Below are 23,698 nucleotides of genomic sequence, written 5' to 3'. Positions count from 1 at the left end.
TGTTAATGTGCAGACTATCAAGCAATTATGTCTACAAACCAAAGTGGTAGGTATTTATTTAGGTAGGGATAAATATCTAATCCTTAACCCTCTTAATAGTCTTATTGAGTATATTTCGGGAAGTTTATATCTATGCATAAAAAAATTCACATGACATTTTTGCAAAAATTGTTGTTTTCTGACTTTGATTTGAAAATACACTGTTTTTTTTTTTTTTAAGATTTTATTTATTTATTTTCCCCCCAAAGCCCCAGTAGATATTTGTATGTCATAGCTGCACATCCTTCCAGTTGCTGCATGTGGGACACGGCCTCAGCATGGCCGGAGAAGCGGTGCGTCGGTGCGCGCCCAGGATCCGAACCCGGGCTGCCAGCAGCGGAGCATGCATACTTAACCGCTAAGTCATGGGGCCGGCCCTGAAAATATATTCTTAACTAAGTTCCTTTTTGGAAAAGAAAAGAAAAATAGTGCTAACAGTGGTAGTTCATAATAATGATACCGTAGTATAAAAGAAAAGCAGAGCTCTCTCTTAAGAAGAGGTTAATTTGTTAGGTTCTTTCTGTAGCTGAGAAATTCTGAGAGCTGCGTGGGGCAAAGATAGAGAAATAAACAACATTCTACCCGTGAACCATCCTCCTAACCCAGCTATCCTCTGTGTCTTTTTTTTTTTCCCCCAAATCCTTTTCCCTCAGATGGAGAAGTTCCGTTGTTCTTAGGCACAGACTCCAAGTAAGTTGGGAGGAACGTTTGTTTCTTACAGTCAAATTGCTTACTCTGGAAATGGTGCAGACATCTTTATGTTTAAGATCTCTCAATGAAACTACAGCAGTATTCCTCTCTCTCTCGTGTAGGTTGCATCTCTGATAGTGAAAACAAGGAAATAGCATATGACTTGTGGTATCCTGGTGTTGATCTTGTTTGAAATCTTCTGTTAATAGCTTTATCCCTCTGATTATAAAAATAAAACTTCACTGTTTGTGAAGAAAATTAGAAAATTAAAGTGTTTTGAAAGTATAACCTCTGATACTTTGTTTTGTTCTTAGAAATTTAAGGTTAACTTAGAAGTTCCTTCATTTGCACTCTCCCTCCTTATGTCCCATCTGCCACCTCTCCACACACACTGGCAGTCACATTTATTCTAGTGATTCATTCATTCTTTAAGAAAATATTTATTGAGAACACTGTGTCATAAGGATAAAAAAATGAACCCAAAACTTGAGACCTCAAGGAGTTTACAGTTCACTAGGGAAGATAGTTAAATGCCAAAAGAAAAGAGCAAATAAAGAGTTGTGAGATTTGAGAGGAGTGAGATAATTATCTGATTTCAAGAGTAGATGGAGAACAAGAATCTTGTCTTTGGAAAGAAGGGATGGAGAGCCAAAGCACAGGTATAGAGATGAGGAGAGTTTCAATGCAGATGCTTTAGGTTTATGTATGTGGTAGTAGAGAGTGGAGGAAGTCTCTTCTGATTTCACGTTCTTTGGGTAAATACCCAGTAGTGGGTTAGCTGGATTGTATGGTATTTCTATTTTTAATTTTTTGAGAGATCTCCATAGTATTTTCCATAGTGGCTGCACCAGTTTGCATTCCCACCAGCAGTGTACGAGGGTTCCCTTTCCTCCACATCGTCTCCAACATTTGTTATTTTTGTCTTGTTAATTATAGCCATTCTGACAGATAAGGTGATATTTCATTGTAGTTTTGATTTGCATTTCTCTAATAATTAGTGATGTTGAACATCTTTTCATGTGCCTATTGGCCATCTGTATATCTTCTTTGGAAAAATGTCTGTTCATATCCTCTGCCCATTTTTTGATTGGGTTGTTTTTTTGTTGTTGAGTTGTATGAGTTCTTTATATATTTTGGAAATTAACCCCTTGTCAGATATAAGATTTGCAAATATTTTCTCAGTATTAAGAAATCTTGGTGGGGGCTGGCCCCGTGGCTTAGCGGTTAAGTGCGCGGCGCTCCGCTGCTGGCGGCCTGGGTTCGGATCCCGGGCACGCACCGACGCACCGCTTCTCTGGCCATGCTGAGGTCGCGTCCCACATACAGCAACTAGAAGGATGTGCAACTATGACATACAACTATCTACTGGGGCTTTGGTGGGGGGGAAGGAGGAGGATTGGCAATAGATGTTAGCTCAGAGCCGGTCTTCCTCAGCAAAAAAAAAAAAAAAAAGAAAGAAATATTGGTGGGTTGTCTTTTTGTTTTGTTCATGGTTTTCTTTGCCTTGCAGAAGCTTTTTAGTCTGATGTACTCTCTTTTGTTTATTTTTTCTTTTGTTTCCCTTGCCTGAGTAGACATGGTATTTGAAAAGATGCTGCTAAGACCGATGTCAAAGAGTGTACTGCCGATATTTTCTTCTAGGAGTTTTATCGTTTGAGGTCTTACATTCAAGTCTTTAATCCATTTTGAGTTAATTTTGGTGTATGGTGTAAGATAATGGTCAACTCTCATTCTTTTGCATATGGCTGTCCAGTTTTCCCAGCACCATTTATTGAAGAGATTTTCCTTTCTCCATTGTATGTTCTTGGCTCCTTCGTTGAAGATTAGCTGTCCATAGATGTGTGGTTTTATTTCTAGGCTTTAAATTCTGTTTCATTGGTCTGTGTGTCTGTTTTTGTACCAGTACCATACTGTTTTGATTACTATAGCTTTGTAGTATATTTTGAAGTCAGAGATTGTGATGCCTCCAACTTTTTTTTTTTTCTGTGAGGAAGACTGGCCCTGAGCTAACATCTCTTGCCAATCCTCTTCTTTTTTGCTGAGGAAGATTGGCCCCGAGCTAACATCTGTTCCCATCTTCCTCCATTTTGTAAATGGGATGCCGCCACAGCATGGTTTGATTAGCTGTGCATCCAGGATTTGAACCTGTGAACCCCGGGCCACCAAAGCAGAGTGTGAGAACTTAATCACTACGCCACCGGGCCGCCCCTCCAACTTTGTTCTTTTTTCTCAGGATTGCTTTGGCTGGTTGGGGTCTTTTATTGTTCCAAATAAATTTTAGGATTCTTTGTTCTATTTCTGTGAAGAATGTCATTGGGATTCTGATTGGGATTGCATTGAATCTGTAGATTTGTTTAGGTGATATGGATGTTTTAACTGTTTGTTTTTCCGATCCATGAGCGTAGAATGTCTTTCCATTTCTTTATGTATTCTTTGATTTCTTTTAATAACGTCTTATAGTTTTCAGTGTATAGATCTTTCACTTCCTTGGTTAAATTTATTCCTAGATATTTTATTCTTTTTGTGTGATTGTAAATGGGATTGTATTCTTTTTTTTTTTTTTTTAATTTATTTTTCCCCCAAAGCCCCAGTAGATAGTTGTATGTCATAGTTACACATCCTTCTAGCTGCTGTGTGGGACACGGCCTCAGCATGGCCTGAGAAGCGGTGCATTGGTGCGCACCTGGAATCCGAACCCAGGATCCGAACCTGGGATCCGAACCCCGGCCGCCAGCATCGGAGTGCGCGCACTTAACCGCTAAGCCACGGGGCCGGCCTGGGATTGTGTTCTTGACTTCTCTTTCTACTAGTTCATTATTAGTGTGTTGAAATGCAACTGATTTTTGTAAGTTGATTTTGTACCCTGCAACTTTGCTGTAGTTGTTGATTATTTCTAATAGTTTTCTGGTGGATTCTTTAGGGTTTTCTATACAGAGAATCATGTCATCAGCAGAGTGAGAGTTTCGCTTCTTCCTTTCCAATTTGGATGCCTTTTATTTCTTTTTCTTGCCTTATTGCTCTGGCCAAAACCTCCAGTACTATGTTGAATAGGAGCAACAAGAGTGGGCACCCTTGTCTTGTTCTTGTTCTTGAAGAGATGGCTTTCAATTTTTCACTGTTAAGTGTGGTGTTGGCTGTGGGTTTGTCATCTATGGGCTTTATTATGTTGAGGTACTTTCCTTCTACACCCATTTTATTGAGAGTTTTTATCATAAGTAGATGTTGTATCTTGTCACATGCTTTCTCTGCATCTATTGAGATGATCATGTGATTTTTATTCCTCATTTTGTTAATGTAGTATATCACATTGATTGATTTGCAGATGTTGAGGGTCTGTTATTTTTCTTGATTAGATCATGAATTTGTGACTAACTGTTTTGCTAGATTGAAACAGGATTTAGCAATTTTTACTCCTGTTATATTTATAGACATAATAGCCAAAAAACCTTATTCACATAGCTAAGTATGTGAAATAGAAACTTTATTATGGCAGTGCCGTCAATTCTTTGATTTATATGCTAAGAATTCCATAATTCAATACTACTGAAAATTATTTTCAGTGTCCTATCCGGTGACAACTTCGTTATGACCTCTTTTAAATTTTGATGAAAGTAAAGAATTGGAAATTATCTAACCTGGGAAAGGATTTGCTACTCAGTCGTTAGATAATTCACTTTGTTTAGGGGCTTGCTTTTGTTTCATGGATGTGTGATATTTTCTTTTATCTTTCTGAGGGAAATGATGCGTTTCTTTTTTAAAAGTCTCCTATTTGCTATATCAACATTGTTACCCTGGGTGATACTTACTCTCTTCAAATGTGGTTCCTTTATTTTTTGGTAGTAATTTTCCTTAGTTATTTGGCGATACTGTCTATTTGAGATTCCCTATGATGCATGACAGTTTCTACCACCTGCCTCTGGCAGGAATGCAACAGTGCTGCCAGGTGGAGTGTGGGGCTCCCCACTCCTCTGGGTATCACTGATCACCCAGTGAGTTGGCTTCCTCTTGTGCCAGAGCATTCATTCTCTGCTCCCATCTGGGAGTTGGCACAAAGCTGACTGTTGTGAGGGAAGGAAAGCGTGGGAGAAGTGGGTACTGGCCTCGCAGATTTTAGTGGAGTCCCATCATCTCTGCTGTCTCTAAGCTTACAGTACCTTGGAGTCCTGCTTTCCTCTGCCTTCTTTGGGCTGTGATTTCTCCTTCAGTGTGGTCATATTTGCTTTCACTTTCTTGGATATTTTTTGTAATTTCTGGTCCACTGAGGGTACCCTTCTTGATTTTTAGATCTTTCATTACTGTATTCTTTTAAGCAATCTTTTCTGCTGTTTTTAAGTGCTTGTGATAGTATGTTGAGGCTGACCTTTGTGCTTCAGTTGGCTACCTTTATCCACTCTTTAAATTCTTTAATGTGCTCTTATAAAACAAGACTTTATGTCTGTGAAAGTCTTCCTTTTTACCCCCATCTGTGGTTCCCCACACTCCATTCCTTAGCAGTTACCAGTGGTGTTTGGTATGTATTCTTTCATGTTTTTTCTGATTATTTGTGTGTTGTTTTTTATCATGCTGTTATGCCATATTTGCTTTTATTTTTTCTTAACATTTCTTGGCATCTTCCCGTATCGATATGTGAAGAGCTACCTCGTTTCTTTTAATAGTTGTGTGTTATTTCACAGTTTAGTGAATCTATTGGTGGGCATTTGTTACTTTTTAAAATGCCATAATAAACATCCTATTTACATTCATTTTCATTTGCTTTTTTATGTCTTTTGGTGAACTCCATACCTAAAATGAATTGTTGAATTAAGCAGGTATTTCGAAATTTGATAGACTGCCAAATTATCTCATAAAAAATTGTTCCAATTTATATTCCCCCAAAGGTGTATGAGATTACCTATTTTCCTACACTTGTGCCAACACTGGCTGTTATCAAATTTTAAAAAGATTTTATCACTCTCATGGCCAAAAGATGGGATCATTTTTTATAATTTGCATTTTATTTTTCTTGTAATCTGCGTTTTAAAATGAGGCAGGTTTTTTAAAATATGCATTCTTTCTTGAGCTAGGAAGAATAAATTTTATGAACTTAAATGTGAGGGTAAAAGGGAATTTATTTATATCAAATATATTCTATCCTATTTGCATAAATATGAGATAGAACGTATTTGGCATCTCTCTGGATAAGTAAAATACAATATGTTAAGCCCTGGCATGGCATGGTGTGTGGTACATAGTGGGTATTTAATAAAAGTCTATTATCTTTCGTTCCTTTATTTCCCTCTTCTTTTTCCAGTTAATTGATATTCTCTTTTTAGTCTGCCTTGTTCTTTTAGGTTGTTCTCTTCAGCTGTTCCTCTTTTATCTGAGATAACAGAATGAATGATCTTTTTTTTGTGTGTGTGAGGAAGATCAGCCCTGAGCTAACATCCACGCTAATCCTCCTCTTTTTGCTGAGGAAGACCGGCCCTGAGCTAACATCTATTGCCAATCCTCCTCCTTTTTTTTCCCCAAAGCCCCAGTAGATAGTTGTATGTCATAGTTGCACATCCTTGTAGTTGCTGTATGTGGGACGCGGCCTCAGCATGGCCGGAGAAGCAGTGCGTTGGTTCGCGCCCGGGATCCGAACCCAGGCCGCCAGTAGCGAAGCTCGCGCACTTAACTGCTAAGCCACAGGGCCGGCCCTGAAAGATCTTTTCAATGAGTTATGTGAAAGATTTCTGCCTTGGATTATTGGGAGCCAGGACATGGACTGTGTAATCTCTTGTCTTCCAAATTAAAATCTTACATTTTATATTTTAGTGGCATACATTCTAGAGTTTCACTGGTCTTATGAAAAATATCTCTGTGAGATTCTTGAGAGTGATTTCGTAGGAAACTCTTGGGTTGGCAGGCTGACTGCAGAGCTAGGCAGGTTGCTGAAATATTAGCTGTAGTCTGAGCCTTTCAGAAAAGGTTGTACATCCTCAAATTGATCTATATAGTCAACGCAGTTGCAGTCAGGATTCTGTCAGGATTTTTGTATAAATCAACAGCTGATTCTAAAATTTATATGGAAAAGCAGAGGAAGTAGAATAACCAGAACAATTATGGAAAAGATCCAATTTGGAGGACTCACATGACCTCATTTCAAGACTTTATACAACTTCAGTAATGTAGACAGTGTGGTATTAGCAAAATGGGTAGACTTATAGATCAGTGGAACAGAAGACAGTCCTGAAATAGATCCATGCATAGTGTGGTCAGTTGATTTTCAACAAAAGTGCAAAGATAATTCAATGGAATGAGGATAGTCTTTTCAACAAATGATACAGGAACAATTAAATGTCCATATGCAAAAATATGAACCTAGATCCATATTTTACATCATATATAAAATTTAACTCCAAATATATCATAGGCCTCAAGGTGAAACCTAAATTTGAAAACTATAAAACTTCTAGAGCAAAACATAGGAGAAAATCCTGTGACTGTGGGTTAGGCAAAGATTTCTTGGATACTTCACTGAAAGCATGAAAGAAAAAAATGATAAATTAGACTTCATCAAAATTTAAAACTTTTGCTTTTCAAAATACCCAGTTGAGAAAACAAAAATATGAATTATAGACTGAGAGAAAATATTTGCAAAACTCATCTGATAAAGGTTGGTATTCAGAATGTAGAAAGAATTCTCAAAACTCAATAATGAGAAAACAAACAGCCCAATTAAAAAATAGTCAAAAAATTTGACCATTCAGTTCACCAAAGGAAGAAAAGGAATGACAAATAAATACATGAAAAGATGCTCAATATCTGTAGTTATCAGGGAATGAGACACAACTACATCCTATTAGAATAGCTTAAAAAGAAAAAAAGTCATCTGTTTCCAGAAGTGCTGCTGGTGACCATGTAATCCTCATGTACAGGAGCAGTGATGGTGCCCTGGACTTTTTATGTGGAGGTTGTTTTATTGATTGATTGATTGATTGATTGATTGTGAGGGAGATCAGCCCTGAGGTAACATCCGTGCTAATCCTCCTTTTTTTTTTATGCTGAGGAAGACTGGCTCTGAGCTAACAGCTATTGCCAATCCTCCTCCTTTTTTTTGTTTTTTTCTTCCCCAAAGCCCCAGTAGATAGTTGTATGTCATAGTTGCACATCCTTCTAGTTGCTGTATGTGGCCTCAACATGGCCGGAGAAGCAGTGCGTCAGTGCACGCCCGGGATCCGAACCCAGGCCACCAGTAGCGGAGCGCATACACTTAACCGCTAAGCCACCGGGCCGGCCCAGTGGAGGTTGTTTTACATGGCCCTGTGTCCTCAGAGCATTTGATTTGAATCAGGGACTAAACTTGTGGTGCTTCACGATGGTTTTATTGAATATAATGGTGATCTTTGACAATTTACAGAACAGAAAAGACTTGAGCTTGCTGTTAGGAAGGGATCTCCTATAGTGGTGGACAAAGCTTGGACACCACAGAAATTAGTGCCTCATTTCTGTTCTGTGTTTCTGGGTTTCCTTTTATTGGATCTTTAAATTTTTGACAGATTTTTATCTGTTGTAAGCTAATGCTATGAAGAGTGACAAAAATTCTACTAGTTAGACAGTAGTTGGATCTGTTTTTCATTTTTCTATGTGTCGCAATGGGTAATTATTCTTTGTGGTTGTTGCAGGTGCTCCATCTTCTAAACCAACAGTGCTAGCCAATGGTGATCATGGAATAGAAGGGAATGATACTATAGGTAAGTGGTTCCCAGGATTCCCCAAAGTGTGGGTGAAACAGTCACAGTGAACACCTTGATAAGCTCCTTTGAAGAGGATTGTTAGTGGAAGCATATGGATTATTTCTAAGGATATTGTTGTTCTTGTTGGATGTACTGTTTAATCCCAGGGCATCTGCCACATAACATCTCCAACAGTGGAAAGATATACTTTGAACATTTTTGTAGTTGTACCACACAAGAGCTGGATCAATTTCAAAAGTACGCTTATAGATGCAGAATAATCATCATCAAAATATGTTATATTGGAGGCCTTTGTTCTTTAAGCAGGTCTTTTCTCTGAATGCACACTGTACTTAGTTTATTTTCCATGGCTCAATGTTAGGAAACTTGTGAGCTGCAAGTTAAAAGTTCTTCCCTTTCTCTTTTGCCCTCAGTCTGTTTTTCCTTTGTTTTTTCCTTAACTGTTACTTTTGAAATCTGTCTCTAACTTTGACTCCTAGCCCATTACTAGGGCTTTGATATTCTATCAGCTAGCACTGAGTTCCTGTCGGTTCCCACCTTATAACTAGCACCAACCCTCTGTCCCCAGTGAATTTGTAGTGAGCAAAATTCTCAAAGCAGTAGCAGAGTCCAAAGGGATGTACTTAGTAAATCTTTTCTTAAGTAACTGATATGAGAGTCATATTGAATTTTTATAAATAACTGCACATAATTTGCAGTTGTTGTCAGGCTGACACTGTTGACCCATGAATAGACTTCTAGTGATCAAGCACATTGTTCTCTGCAGCAGAGTGTGCTCTTAACTGGGGCATAACTCTTAATTCATGTTACTGCAGTGGAAAGAGGCACTAGACATGTATGGTGTCTCTGTTTCTCTTCTTGTGTGCATACCTCAGCCTTGAGAAGTGTTTCCTTGAGCCAGCATAAGATTTCTCAGTTTCTAAGGCTTCCAAAAAGCCTTCTGTTAGCAATAGCAATTATTCCAGGGTTTATTCTTCATTCTGTGACCTTTAGAAATGCTGTATATATCTTCGTACCTCAGATTTATTGATGACTAGGTTCTATTTGTTATGAATGTTAGTTTTACCCAGTAACATTAACACCTTTATTAGCAACTCATAGAGTAGGAACTCTTTACTTTAAAAGCGAGAAACAGCCAGAAGTGCCATCTTATCTTCCAGTTTTGTGAACTGAAATTTTTGTATTTTTTTGATGATCTTAATCGTACGTGGTATTGACTGTTTCTGTGCCTGCTTTGAAAGCAAAGTCGCCTGTGTAATTTGGTTTTAAGAAAACATTTACAGAAGTATCCCTGTTATTAAAGGAGAAGAAGCTTGAACATGAACTCTTAAAAAATGAGTAAATTCAACTCCAGGAGGCAGTGCGAGGGGAAGGAAAGGCTTGGAGGGGATTGATTTGATTAGCCAGTTGAAAGAGTGGATGCCTGCTTTTTTGTCCGGGAAGGAAACAACTATCAAAACTAGAGTAGGTTTGTTCTCCAGCAGGATGCCAAGTACGACCAGAAGAGACTCAAACTTTATGTAGCAATTGCTTCCCGCTGCCAAATGTTAATAGTGCAGAAAAAAAGAACAGGAAAAAGGTGCAGCCTGGCTCTTGCTGTTTCAAGACTCCTAGTTCCCTGGTGGCAAAAAAGAACCCAGCTGTTTATGTACTGCCCAGTGACATCACGAGAGCAGGTCTTCCTGCTCTTGGACACCTCTTTACTCTTGGGTAGAATATAGTTTGTGCACTTAGGAAGATGTTTGTGCTCTGAATTTGATCTCTTGACTATAATAAAGCAGATGATTTACTGAAAATATGCATGTTTACTTGGGAGTGGGAAGTAGTAGGGAGGGAGCAAAGAGTGCATGTTTTTGGAGCATGTTATGACTTCTTTCTAATTTGGCTATCCCTAACTGGAGCATGTAGCTCAGTGCCATTTTGAAAATTCTTATTTGTTTCCTTCAGAATGTTATCTATAGTCCTAAGAGCAGACCAGCTCCACTGATAACATATAAAGGTTTATGAGCATCTTGCTATGTTGAACTTGTGCTAATTACTAATGACCTGTGCTTTTCCGCCCTTTCCTCCCCCTTCCTACTTCTTCCTCCCTTTCTATTTTTCTCCTCCTAGAAGCCTAGCGTGTCTCTCAACACTGGGGCTGCGGCAACACCAGACCAGTGATCTTTCCTAAGCACCGTTACACTTCTAAAACCTTCAGCATTTTGCAGAGCTTTGCTTTTCCTTCCTGGACACGATATAGAAGAAGCTGAGGGTAGTTCTTCGGGGCCTATTTCTGCTGATGTCTGAGCAAACCACCTGCTTCCTTTGTGCTCTGCAGGGCTTGATGGAACCTCCTTTCCCTTTGTGAGCACAAAGGACAAGATGAATTCTTTTTAATTTCAGTATTTTATGAAGATCATCTAATGTCTTTTATTTCTTGTTCTCTTTTGAAACTCATTTTATCGTTTAATTCAATCTCACATTTTCCTTTCCTTTAAACATTTTTAGTTGGCTTTTTTCATTTGGTTTTCAGATTTTCAACATGAATCAGGATATTGTAACACCAAACGAGAATGTGTGCTTTCATGAAGGGATTGAGACCACCAGAACTTCAGGGAACCTCCTTTTTCCTCTCCATCCTCTCTCCCTCTGTGAGCTTGCTTTTAGGGAAGTGTAATTTTTCAGGCTACCTATGTTTCTCTCCACCTTACTAAAATCTGAATAATGATAGCTATTTTAATTTAAAATTTGCTAATTTAGGGTAGCTCTGATTAAACTTTGAAAAGTATTTCCTCAAATTAAATCATTCTTTGTTATTTGCAAGTTGGGCTGAAATTGTTTCTATTATGGAATTATGATCTATTTGTCTAAGCTTCGATTCTCCTGAAAATTTGTTTTTGTGTATGGAATTTTATAGCCAAAGTCAGTTTCTTGACATGATCATGAATTATCAAATTAGAATTGAGAAGTTAAAGAAAATAGAATCCTGTATTGTTAGAATACCTGAAATGTTGATACAGATAGAAAATAACTTTCTGTAACAACATGAGAATGAAAGTAGATTGCAGCACATTGAAGAACCACAACAACTTATCAGGTTTCTAATGAAATGATTATCTGATTGGACTCCAGCTCTGTTCAGGATTAATATCTAGTATCCCTTTGATCTCTAGAGATGCCTTTATGCAGCATGCCGGTGAGATTGGTGGATCACGCATGAAGACCTGTGTGTCATGTCCTTTACCATGAACATTCTCATTTACACCCACACATTTTTAGGATTGTCTCAATAGAACTTTCTTAGTCTCCTTCCTCATTTTTCCAAACTAATAGCTAAAAAATCTAGAACCATTTGGGATAAGTACCATGGAACTTTTCAAATGATAAGCTTTAATCAGGTTTTCAGAAATAGAATATAAAACATGGACCATGTTTTGAAGTCTTAGAGGAGTTCTGGTTTAAGATCTGAAATATGAAATATTCTTTTTAATTTTCTATCCTCTTACTGATTATGCAGGTTTTTATAATCGCGAACCTGCTGATTGTTTCAGATTAAAATAAATAATTGGCACCATGTTCTGAGGAAGATTTCGAGGTGTACATTGTTTTAGATCTTCTGATACAAAACTGCTTTTGAGATGGAAAAATCAGAATATTATGAAAGTTTAAACTGAGTCCCTGCAATGACTTCTGGAATTTAGAAGGCATCATTCCCTCTTCTAGTCACAAGGATCTGGTCACAAGGGAGTGTTTCTCTGCCAAGAATTCCTTCTATGGGTTCTGGAGAGAAGACACTGCAAGGAGGCGCATTTTAGAGGGAAGAGCTTATGCTCACCTTGTAAGCAGTTGATAAAATACAAAAATCCTACCATAGGACAGCACACCATCAAATGAAAAACAGAGCTCTTTCCCTTTGGTGTGCAGTTGTTTAATGTGTTTTTTGGTTTTCCGTGGGATTTTTTTTTTCTTTTTTTTTTGTTTGCCAGGGAATTTTTCAAAACTGGTAGTGCTGACTTTTAAAAATCATGTTTGACATTTTTCTATCACTTCTAACCAGTCTCTGCAGCTTGTCTAAGTGACAGGTGGGTGGAGAAGCCTGGGTGCGATTCTACTATGGCAGAGGTCAGAGGCACACACTCACCTTCGTTATTGACATTGATTTATTCCACTTTTATTTCCATTTTGTTATGTTTTTGTTTGAAATTTGTTTTTTGCAAATACACTTTCTTTTTGAATTTATGGAATTGAAATTTTCTACTATCAGCCGGCTGAAATTTGGTATATATTGTTAGTGCTCTCTGTTTCACTTGGATGTTTCATTTTGAAAAAAATAAATTTAATGTTTCACGTATAGCTTCATAGAAAGTAGGCACTCCTATAATGAAATGCTGTATTGCCATGATGGTCACACCCGAGTGGCCCAGTATCTCACTGGTAAGGTGACCAGACTGGTCAAGGTTGCTCTGTTGAAATGTTATATTTCTTATATGTAATCTCTCTCTTTCTCTCTTTTTTTTTTTTTCTTTTTTGGCCCAATGTTGAAGAATAACTTTGTTTTTAAATAATATTTTTATAACTTGGTTCATGCACCTAAGTTTATATTTTTTGTGACTTTAGACTTCAACAGTTTGTATATTGGGACATTTTAATGTGATCATTGTGCTAAATAAATTACTCTAATAAACATCTTACATTAACACCTTACGGACTGGATTTTGGTTGGGGTCTTAATTATTGAAGTATAACGTGACTAGGACATGAGTTTGGTAAATAAAGACTCTTGAGGCATGAGTTCTCAGTCTAACAAAGCTTCTAATCCCACCCGTAGTAATTCCATAATTGTATGGGCTTTTTACTTTTTGCTAGGCACTTTCACTTAACATTGTCATTTTTGATTCTCAGAGCAACTCCCTTTTATCTAGAATCTGTAAGACTTAAGAAGCCCAAATAACTATTGATATTTTATAGCATCTGTTGAGTAAGATAGTTGGCAGAGTGGCAATATGCAGTTATTCCAAAAGACAGTTTCATGGCATATGAATTGTTGTTAGATACCTTCTAATACTACATGTATGTTTAGTTTAGTCCAATTAAAATTCACATTCACAGTCATCCTAAAATGCCTTCTGAATTATCAAATAAAACCATTACATTCAAGAACATTTTAATTTTGTAACTTTATTATTTGATAATCTAGTATGCTATATCTGAGAAGAATTCAGTGGAATGCCCAGTTCCCTGGCCATTCTGGGGTAGTGTTTCTTTACAGTAGATAGACTTGCAAATGCAATATATTGACTGAATTAAGACATTGAAAACATTCTGTGCCTAAGGTAATTTGCATGGCATAAAGAACTTTTTTTAGCTTGGTACACATTTCTTTTATTAAGAGAGGTCAATTTAATGTTCTTAGATTTCCCTTTATTAAGAGAGCTTAATAATCTATTCTTAGGTTTAAAGCACAAGAACTTAAATACGAAAAATAATAATTCGCAGTCCCTACTAACTTTCTTATAAGTACCCTAGGATTAAAGCTTTTGGTCATGGGGACAATTCTTGGATCTTATTAGTGTATTCATTTTGATGAAAGTGAGGTGACACCTGGCTATACTTGAATTCTTCCCCCTTGTTGACCTGATAATATGGTAGAGCTGGGAGGCTAGAGAGCGTTCTGGGCAAAGACACAGGACTGGTGGGGCAGGCACAGAGTGTTAGTTTCATTTCTCAGTCATGTGTAAAAGTGGATTGTCTTTGATTTTATATTGATGCTGTTTCCATTACAGGGAAGCCTTAACAAGACTTAACCACAAATTATTTGTGGAATAAACCTCTCTGCTACCGTAGAGGCAAATTACTGTTATTTACACTGTTTGGGGCTGAATGCAGTACGCTGAGTGCTCCACGATTGGCAGTGTTACTGGTGGTTTCCATTGTGAACAGAGTAGGTGGCTTATTATTGTGATAACTATTCTGAATGTGATGTGATATCAATCCCTCAGGTCGTACCAGCAGTCAAACAGTAAAACTGTTTTGTTAGAATGTCATGACACAGGAGATATCCTTGGGTGTTTCATCACTGACTCTTGTATCATCAGAGAGAATGCAAAGGATTTAGCATTAGAAAAATTCTAAGGCACCAAAAATGTGAAATCTTAACAGAAAAACAAATGTGTAATGTTAGAGTTTCTGAGCAGCTATTACAACCAACCCATAAGTTGGCATTATAACTCATAAATGAAGTCCAAGCATAAAGCTGCACACTGTGTTCCTAGATGTAGACATGGCAAGACGTCCTTTCCCCCGCCTCCTCCCCAAATGTTGGAAACAAAGCTTTAGTTTTTTTCTTTCATTTTCCAGCTATGACTTACCTTTTGGAGACACGTCAGTAAATACCAGCCCCTAATGTTTCTTAAAGTTTTTTTCGGTTCATGGTTTTCTGATAAAAATGTAGAACTTCTTAGAAAAATCCACATATACCCGTTAACACAACATGTTACATTTACTTTTAGGGTGTTTAGGACTCCCTTGAAACCAGCTCATGGGCTGAGCTTAAGAACCTTTAAGCAAAGCATTTAATTATACTGTGAGCCATTTGATTTCAATTTCTACTGGAGTTTCGTATTGAATAAGACAAAAATTGCTTCTTCCTGATCTTTGAGTGAGTCCATAATTCTGATATACTTTATTAACCATAACTTTGTTTATGTGATTTGCTTCTCTTTGTGGAATGAAACTCCACACTATACCAAAAGGCGTATGTATATACAGAATATTTTCTTTTTTCTTTTATTTGTAATTCCATAAGTAATATATGAATACATTCTCCTTTCTAAGAAAAAATAAAGCATTATAGATACAGCACACTCTATCAGAGACCAGAGGATTTTTACTCACGGAACTACCAATATTCACACACAGCTACTGTAAATTGATCCTGTATTTTTACCTGAATCTAGACTTGAACCGATTTTTCTATCTGATACATCTCATTAATAATAAGGATGGGGGCCGGCCAGGTGGCGCAAGTGGTTAAGTGCGTGCGCTCCGCTGCGGCGGCCCGGGGTTTGCAGGTTCAGATCCCGGGCACGCACTGATGCACCGCTTGTCAGGCCATGCTGTGGCGGCGTCCCATATAAAGTAGAGGAAGATGGGCATGGATGTTAGCTCAGGGCCAATCTTCCTCAGCAAAGAAGAGGAGGATTGGCAGATGTTAGCTAAGGCCCGATCTTCCTCACACACACACAAAAATAATAATAATAATAAGGATGACTATCATTTGCATAACACATTAGAGTTGTAAAGCTCTTTTGAATGTATAATACTATACCCATTTTTTATTTGAAGAAGTTAGGTTAATAATAGAGCTCAAAATTGAACCTAGACTGATAAGAAGCCCTATGCTCTTTCTATCACAATATGTCATATCACAGTAGGTCTTCTTAAGTGCTAAGTATCAGAAAGATGGTTAGAAGGAATAGACCTTTAAAAACTTGTTTTAAGGCCTTTCTTAGGCATTACTTTCTGAGAGAAAATGCAGGCTGAGGCAAGGGCTTTGCATGCAGGTAGTTTATTTTGAGAAATGATCCCGGGAAACAAGAATGGGAGACTGGAAAAAGTGAAATTGGAAAGAGGAAAAGCCAATACGATGAAGTATTATTAACTTAGTCACTTCTGTGGACAAAGGGGGCTTAATCCTGTTGAGATCTTTTGAAGAACTCTGTATAATGTGTCTCAGAATCTTTCACCTGAGTAATAGAACTGGGTAGCATTTATTCATCATTTGCCATCTCTCATTGATTAACTCTGCAGATGTCTTGTCTCTGGTATCAGAGATGGTGTGGGGCAGAAAGCTCTGGTTTGGTTGAAATAAAGTGCTTCAAATCACACCTGCATGCAGCTGTTTGATGCAGCTATAGCTGGAGTAAAAGATGGACTTTAGAGGAGGATTGGGCACAAGAGGTGTCCAATTAACCAAGAGGTTAATTCAAGAAAAGATTTATGCCTTGTTATAAGGAATGAGACGCTTGAATTCTATACAGGGAAATTTAAAGGAACTCCATCTATCATGGAACTAATTCCCAAGCCTAATTGTTAGAAACTGTAGAACTAACCACAAAAATTAGTTTTGGAATTGTCCAGCCTAATATTTTTTTCTTGAATCAGTTTCAGTAGTTTCTATGTTTCTAAGAGTTTGTCCATTTCATCTAGGTTACATAATTTGTTGATGTGCTGTTTTGCTTAGTATTCCCTTAAAAACCTTTTTATTTCTGTAAGATTGGTGTTGATGTCTCCTCTTTCATTCCTGAATTTAGTATTTTGATCCCTCTCTCTTCTTCTTGATCAGTCTAGCTAAAGGTTTGTCAATATTATTGATCTTTCCAAGCAATCAACTTTTGGTTTTGTTGAGTTTTCTCTATTTTTCTCTGCTCTATTTCATTTATTTCCACTATAATCTATTATTTCCTTCCTTCTCCTTGCTTTGAATTTATTTTGTTCTTTTTTTCTAGTTTTTTAAGGTGGTAGGTTATGTTACTGATTTGTGGTTTTTTTCCCTCTTTTAACGTAGGTTTTTACAGCTATACATTTCCCTCTAAGCACCACTTTAGCTGCATCTCATAAGTTTTGGTGTGTTGTGTTTTCATTTTCATTCATCTCAAAGTATTTTCTAATTTCCTTTGTGATTTCTTTGAGCTATTGGTAATTTAGGATGTTGTTAATTTCCACATATTTGTGAAGTTCTCAAACTAATTTATGTTGTCATTTCCTAATTTCATTCCATTGTGGTTGGAGAATATACTTTGTATGATTTCATTCTTTTTAAATATATTCAGGCTTGTTTTATGGCCTAACATATGGTCTGTCCTGGAGAATGTTCCATGTGTACTTGAGAAGAATGTATATTCTACTGTTGTTGGGTGGAGTATTCTAAAAAACGTCTGTTAGGTTGAGTTGCTTTATATTGTTGTTCAGGTTTTCTATTCCTTGTTGATATTCTGTCTAGTTGTTCTATCTGTTATTGAAAGTAGGGTATTGAAGTCTTCAGCAATCATTGTTGAGTTGTCTATTTCTCAGTTTGGTTAGTTTTTGCTTCATATATTTTAGGGCTCTCATCCTAATGTTTTAAAGAAGAAATTTGAATAATATAACTAACTTTTACATGCTTTTAACATTGTTCAAAGATTAATTCCTGGTGAGAAATTCTGGGGTGTGGATTAGAGGATGTACACAAATGGTTACTACAAATATGAGTTTCCAGGAGCTTCCAAAACAACAATGAAACATCAGTCACTGGTAGGAAGATTTAAAGTGCTTTTTCAAAAGATGATTTTTTTTCCCCTCAAAATCCCAACCATCTTTTTGTGTAGAAATAGAAAAATCAGTCCTAAAATTTATATGGAATCTCAAAGGACCCCAAATAGCCGAAACAATCTAATATACTATAGTAATCGAAAAAGTGTGATCCTGGCATAAAGATAGACATATAGACCAAGGAATAAAATAGAGAGCCCAGAAATAAACCTTTGCATAATTGATTTTAGACAGGGGTGCCAAGACTATTCAATGGGGAAAAGATAGTCTTTTCAACAAACAGTGTTAGGAAAACTGGATATCCACATGCAAAAGAATTAAATTGGACCCTTACTCTGCACCATATACAAAAATTAACTCAAAATGTATCAAAGACCTAAACGTAAGAGCTAAAACTATAAAACTCTTGGAAGAAAACAGAGGGCAAAAGCTTCATGACATTGGATTTGGCAGTGATTTCTTGGACATGACACTAAAAGGACAGGCAACAAAAGTAAAAATAGCTAAATTGAACTTCATAAAAAGAAAAAGCTTTTGTACATCAAAGGACACTATCAATAGAGCAAAAAGGCACTCCATGGAATGGGAGAAAATATTTGCTAAACATGTATCTGATAAGGGATTAATATCCAGAATATATAAACCATTCCTACAACTCAACGACATAAAAACAAACAACTCCATTAAAAGTGGGCAAGGGACTTAAATAGACATTTATCCAAAGAAGATATACAAATAGCCAATAAGCACATGAAGAGATGCTTAACATCAAAACCACAATGAGATACCACTTCACACCCATTAGGATGGCTATTATAAAAAACAAACAAACAGAAAATAACAAATGTTGGTGAGGATGTAGAGGAATTGAAACCCTTCTGCACTATTGCTGGGAATATAAAATGGTATAACTGCTGTGGGAAACAGTATGGCAGTTCCACAAAAAATTAAAAATGGAATTACTGTATGGTCCAATAATCCCACTTCTGGGTATATACCACAAAGAACTGAAAGCAGGGACTTGAACATATTTGTACACCCTTGTTCACAGCAGCATTATTTACAATAGCAAAAAGGTGGAAGCAACCCATGTGCCCATAGACAGGTGGATGGATAAACAAAATGTGGTATTTACATAGAGTGGAGTGTTATTCAGCCTTAAAAAGGAAGAAAATTCTAACACATGGTCCAACATGTATGAACCCTGAAGATATAATAATAAGTGAAATAAGCCAGTCACAAAAGGTCAAATACTGATCCCACTTAAATGAGGGTACCATATATAAGTAGTCAAATTCTTAGAGACAGAAAGTAGTATGGTGGTTGCCAGGAGTTGAGAGGAGGGGGGAATGGGGAGTTATTTTTCAGTGGGTACAGAGTTTCAGTTTTGCAAGATGAAAAGAAGTTCTGGAGATGGATGGCGGTGATGTTTGCATAACAGTGTGAATGTACTTAATGCCACTGAACGATACACTTAAAAATGGTAAAAATAAATAAATAAAGCTAGCTCATTTAAAAAAAGATGATTTTCAAATTAACCACCTTGTACACTACAAACCCCTTCAGAATTAAAGTAATGCTTTATGTATTGGCTGTCTTGTGGCTTTGTTCTAGTTTGTTCAGTTGCAGAGAGAAATAGGCAAATATGTAAACATTACTTAAATGCTAAACAGAGTTATAAGGAAAATTTGTAAGAACAGATGTAATATTGGTTAAATTCCATGAGAAGGTTGGATGAGAAGTAAGGAAATTTGAAATTAGAGCTTGAAATCTCCATTTGGATGTAGAGTTGAAGTGTCCTAAACTGAACTCCTGATCTCCCCAACCAAATCAAAACAAGACAAACAAAAAACAAAACCTGCTTCTCTGTCTCATTAAATGGAAATGGAATGTCCTTGTATTTGCTCAGGCTAGATGTTTGGCTTCCCCTCTCCTTTCTTTCTCTCATACCCCACATCTAATTTGTCAGAAAAATAGATCTGAAACCTAACTACTTCTCACCACTGCCACTGATTTCTCCCTGATGGGAGCCATCATCTCTCACCTTGGCTACTGTAATAACTTCCCAGATTAGTCTCCCTTCTTCCATTTTTTCCTCCCTACAGTGTATTCCCAAAAGCATCCAGAGTAGTCCTGTACATAGATCATGTTATTCTTTTGCTGAAAACCCTCCAGTGGTTTCCCATCTCAAAGTGAAAGCCAAAGTCATTACCAGACACCACAAGGCCATATGATACCCCTGTCATCTCTCTGACCACATCTTCTCCTAGTTCTCCCCTTTACTAACTTTGCTTCACTGGTATTCTTACTGCTGTTCCGGAACAAGCCATGTGGGCCCCTGCCTTGGGCTCTGAGCGCTAGCTGTTTTTTCTGGAATGCTCTTCCCTCAGATATACCGACAGTTGACTCTACCTTCTCAGTGAGGCCTTCTCTGTCTTATCTAAAATTGCACCCCTTCCATTTTTCTCTGCTACATTTCTGCTTTAATTTTCTCCATGGTACTTGTCACTTTATAATTTGTACAGTTTAATTATTTATCTTGTTTATTGTCTGACTTTTCCCTCTAGAAAATAAGTATCATGAGAGGGACAGGGTTTTTGTTTTGTTTGCTGCTGTGGCCTAGCACCTAGAGCAGTGAAATATAGTAGGTGCTCAGTAGCTAGTGAAGGAATAATCTTGTTGAATGTGTAAGTAAAAAAAAAAAAAAAAAAACACAAAAACTCTGAAGGAAGGAAATGTGGTTCTGAGAAAGGAGTCTGTCCTAAATTGGCAATGATACTTGTGCTAGGATGGAAGAGTTGAAAGGAAGTGAAGTAGGTGACGGACAGGGTGGAAGCTGGGAGGATGTGCTGTTGGAGCACTGACTGAAGCAGCGCGAGAAGCTCTGTAGGAGAAGTGGCAGATTCCCTCTGGCAGTGGAAGGGTATTTCTGCCATTGCATATTTCCTGCTCATTCTGAAGCATATCAGGACTTTTGCCCATAGATTCCTTGCTATGTTTTTGTAACATGTAAGAATGTAGCAGGCAGTTTTTAATTTCTCCTCTCTTCTCTTTCATGGCAAAACCTGAGTATGCCATTTAGCCCATTTGTTCTGGTGTTACTCCCATATCCCCGACAACGTTTACAATGATTTTCCATCTCCCTCTTTACCTAACATATTTTCATGGCTAAAACATTGTCATTGAGTTTGGAAAAAAAATTTTTTTTTCAATAATAAAGGCTTATGCTATGATCTTTCTATGCTATTGAAAAAATTACAAATTTCTATCTAGACTGTAACTGCTGTTGTGTTTAATGTTGAAAAGAGCAGTGGGCCACCTTGCTATTTTGTGTATAAACAGAATGATTATCTGACGTAAATTTTTGTATATTGTGAAGGTGCATAAGCAGTTGGATTATGCTTCCTTCCTTTCTCTTCATCAGCATTTTTTTCTGAGTAGGTGGTCATTCTGTTTGTTTCAGGCCTCACATGGGAAAAGAAAGTTAAGAGCAAGGCCAAATATAATTGCAGTAATTTTTGCCAGCTATTGGTATGTGGCTTTCTGAAAATAAGTCACCCTTAGTGATTAGTTTAAATTTGAGAAAGCTGTGGAAAGAGCAGGTCTAGCTCTACCACCTGCTAGTTTTGGTCTCTTAGGCAAGTTATTGCCCTCTTTGAATCAAAGGCTCCTCATCTATAAAAGGAGAGCTAGAAATAAAAGAATTGTTAAGGGACAGAAAAGTATTTTCTGTCCCCATATTCTGTCCCTTAACAGAAAGTATTACAGAAAGCTTTGTAACCTGGTTGAAGGGGTTGATAAATGTAAAATGATATTAGGATGATGATTAATGTCCACGTAGGAAGTCCTTACAGGTTCAACCCAGTAAATGCTTTTGCCAATAAATCATTGTTTGGCAAACAGCCCTTTTTCCTATTTAAATGATTGTATAACAGTATTTTAATTGGGTGTAATTAGAGCATGTCTGGTGCCCATTGTGTCTTTGGAGATGCTCTATTTCTAGAAGACAAAACTGAAGGTGAAGCTTTAAAAGAACTCCAGGCAGACTGAGGAAGAGCTTTTGTTTTGTTTCTTGTGAGAAAATTAGGTTAGGACTTTGTCATTGTAAAAACCTGGCACAGTTGGTTCTCCGATAGGTTTTTAGCGGTTTAAAATGAGATAAGAAGATGCAAAGCTGTGTAATTAAGTATTAGTGTAGACTCCTTAAAGGTCTTCATTGAAGAGTTTTGCTTTCTGGTTAATAAAAGTTAATATTTCTGGCCTTCAGTTTTCCTGTGTAAAATAAAACAGGTATTCTGCTGTTGCAGCTGCTGCTGCTATTTTTGGTACTGAGCAGCAAAGACAATGGTGTATTCTCTCATGCACATGATAGCCTTTTAATTAGAGATTAACATGTGCCTGCTGATTTATTTTCTTTGGTTTAAACATCTCAGCGTTTTTTCCATTTTTTTCCTACTGTGTAGATTTAAGCCATCTCACAGATTTTAATTCTTGGTATCTGTATCAGTCACGGTCTAGTCAGGAGACAGAAACCACACAGTAATTTGAACAGGGAATTAACTACTGAGGGGTAAAGAGAACTTGAAAGGATATAGGACTGGCAGACTTAGGGAGCAGTTACTACCCCTGGGACTCAGCAGAGTACACAAGGAAAGAAAAATTTGGAAGAATACCCTTTTCCCTCAAAGGTAGTTTCTTATCTTGGATGTCTTCACTGGATGGTGAAGATGTTTGCTGAGGTGATGTAGGCCAAGGTTGGCAAACAGGAGGCTGTACATGGAGGTGCTGCTGAATCACCAAGAAGCCAGTGAGGGGCACTGGCAGAACTTGCCCGGGAAGATGCTTGTGGGAGGGCCCACTAAACATTTTGGGGTGAGTACCATTGGGTGTTCTGCACACCAGCAGTGCACCATGGGAGAAAGAAAATGGAAAAGTACAGGCTTCCTCCAGCACCCTTTACTAAGCTTAATATCATGCCGACTGACAAAGGAGAAACGTTTACAGGGTCCAGCTACATTATCACAAGCAAGGCAATGAAGGGGATATTCAGAGCTGAGAGACAATAAATTGGTAACTGGCACAGTCTACCCCTTTGGCTACTTAGCTTCCATATATACTTTCTACATACATTTGAGCTTTCATATATCAACAGAACAACTCTTATGTTTCCATCTAACAAGATACAGCTCTCTTGTATGATGAGGAAGCTCTCATCCTTTCCCCTGAAAGAGGAGACACTTAGTTCCTGTAGTCAGTGTATCCATTGCTAGATATATTAATCACTCCTCAAATCACAGTTCCATTGAATATTTTGTTAGCAAGAGACTGATTGTAAAGTTAACCTTTGACAACGTATATATGGGAAGAAGAAAGAGAAGAAGAAAATGGTTAAAATATACAAATAAACACTAAATAGAACAAAGAGAAAATATGCAAAGCTATCACAGTTCTCTTTTCTGTAATTAGTCAAGAGACCATAATTGATATCTATGACTTCTTTCTTCAACTACCTATTTCATATTTGCCTTGCCCTCAGCCAGAACCTCAGCTGGTTGAAGTTCTTTACCTGGTGAAATGACCCAAACTTTCATTTCCTCAGTTGTCTGGCCTTTTTGTGGTAGTTCTAGTTTTCCATTAACCTTTATTACTAGCATGGAAGTATTAAGAGGTACCTCAGAGAATCGCCTGGGTTCCAGACGTAGTTCTTCTTGCTCTCGTGTGTAGCAGCAACCCAATGTTCCCTTGATACGCGGGATCAATCATTAGGGTAGAGAAACCCCCTCTTCTGCCTTTTGGTTCACTGGAATAAGAAGTCCCAAATGGTCAGGTGGCAGTCTCATTTTCTAATTCAGTTGAACCATTGTCGTATATGCTGGTGGATGTATTCCTTCCTTGGGGACTAAGACCTCTAAACTAGCAGAACTCAAAGTTGTTAGGAGTGGAAGCAAAAATTCTGTGAG

General features: G+C 37.5%; 1 protein-coding gene across 13 annotated transcripts in view; it reads left to right on the top strand.

Annotated features, from left to right (window-relative positions):
* Positions 1 to 23,698, top strand: part of MAP4 (microtubule associated protein 4) — a 197,379-nt gene that overhangs the window by 87,204 nt on the left and 86,477 nt on the right. For all 13 annotated transcript variants that reach the window (XM_058557467.1, XM_058557460.1, XM_058557418.1 and 10 more), the window contains exon 3: positions 8,376 to 8,444. In XM_058557467.1, coding sequence (XP_058413450.1) covers positions 8,376 to 8,444 — 69 coding nt within the window. The remainder of the gene's footprint in view (positions 1 to 8,375; positions 8,445 to 23,698) is intronic.

Source organism: Diceros bicornis, chromosome 2 (assembly GCF_020826845.1).
Source record: "Diceros bicornis minor isolate mBicDic1 chromosome 2, mDicBic1.mat.cur, whole genome shotgun sequence".
NCBI lineage: Eukaryota > Metazoa > Chordata > Mammalia > Perissodactyla > Rhinocerotidae > Diceros > Diceros bicornis.
The sequence above is the reverse complement of the archived record's forward strand: the minus strand, read 5'-3'. Positions and strand labels throughout refer to the sequence as shown.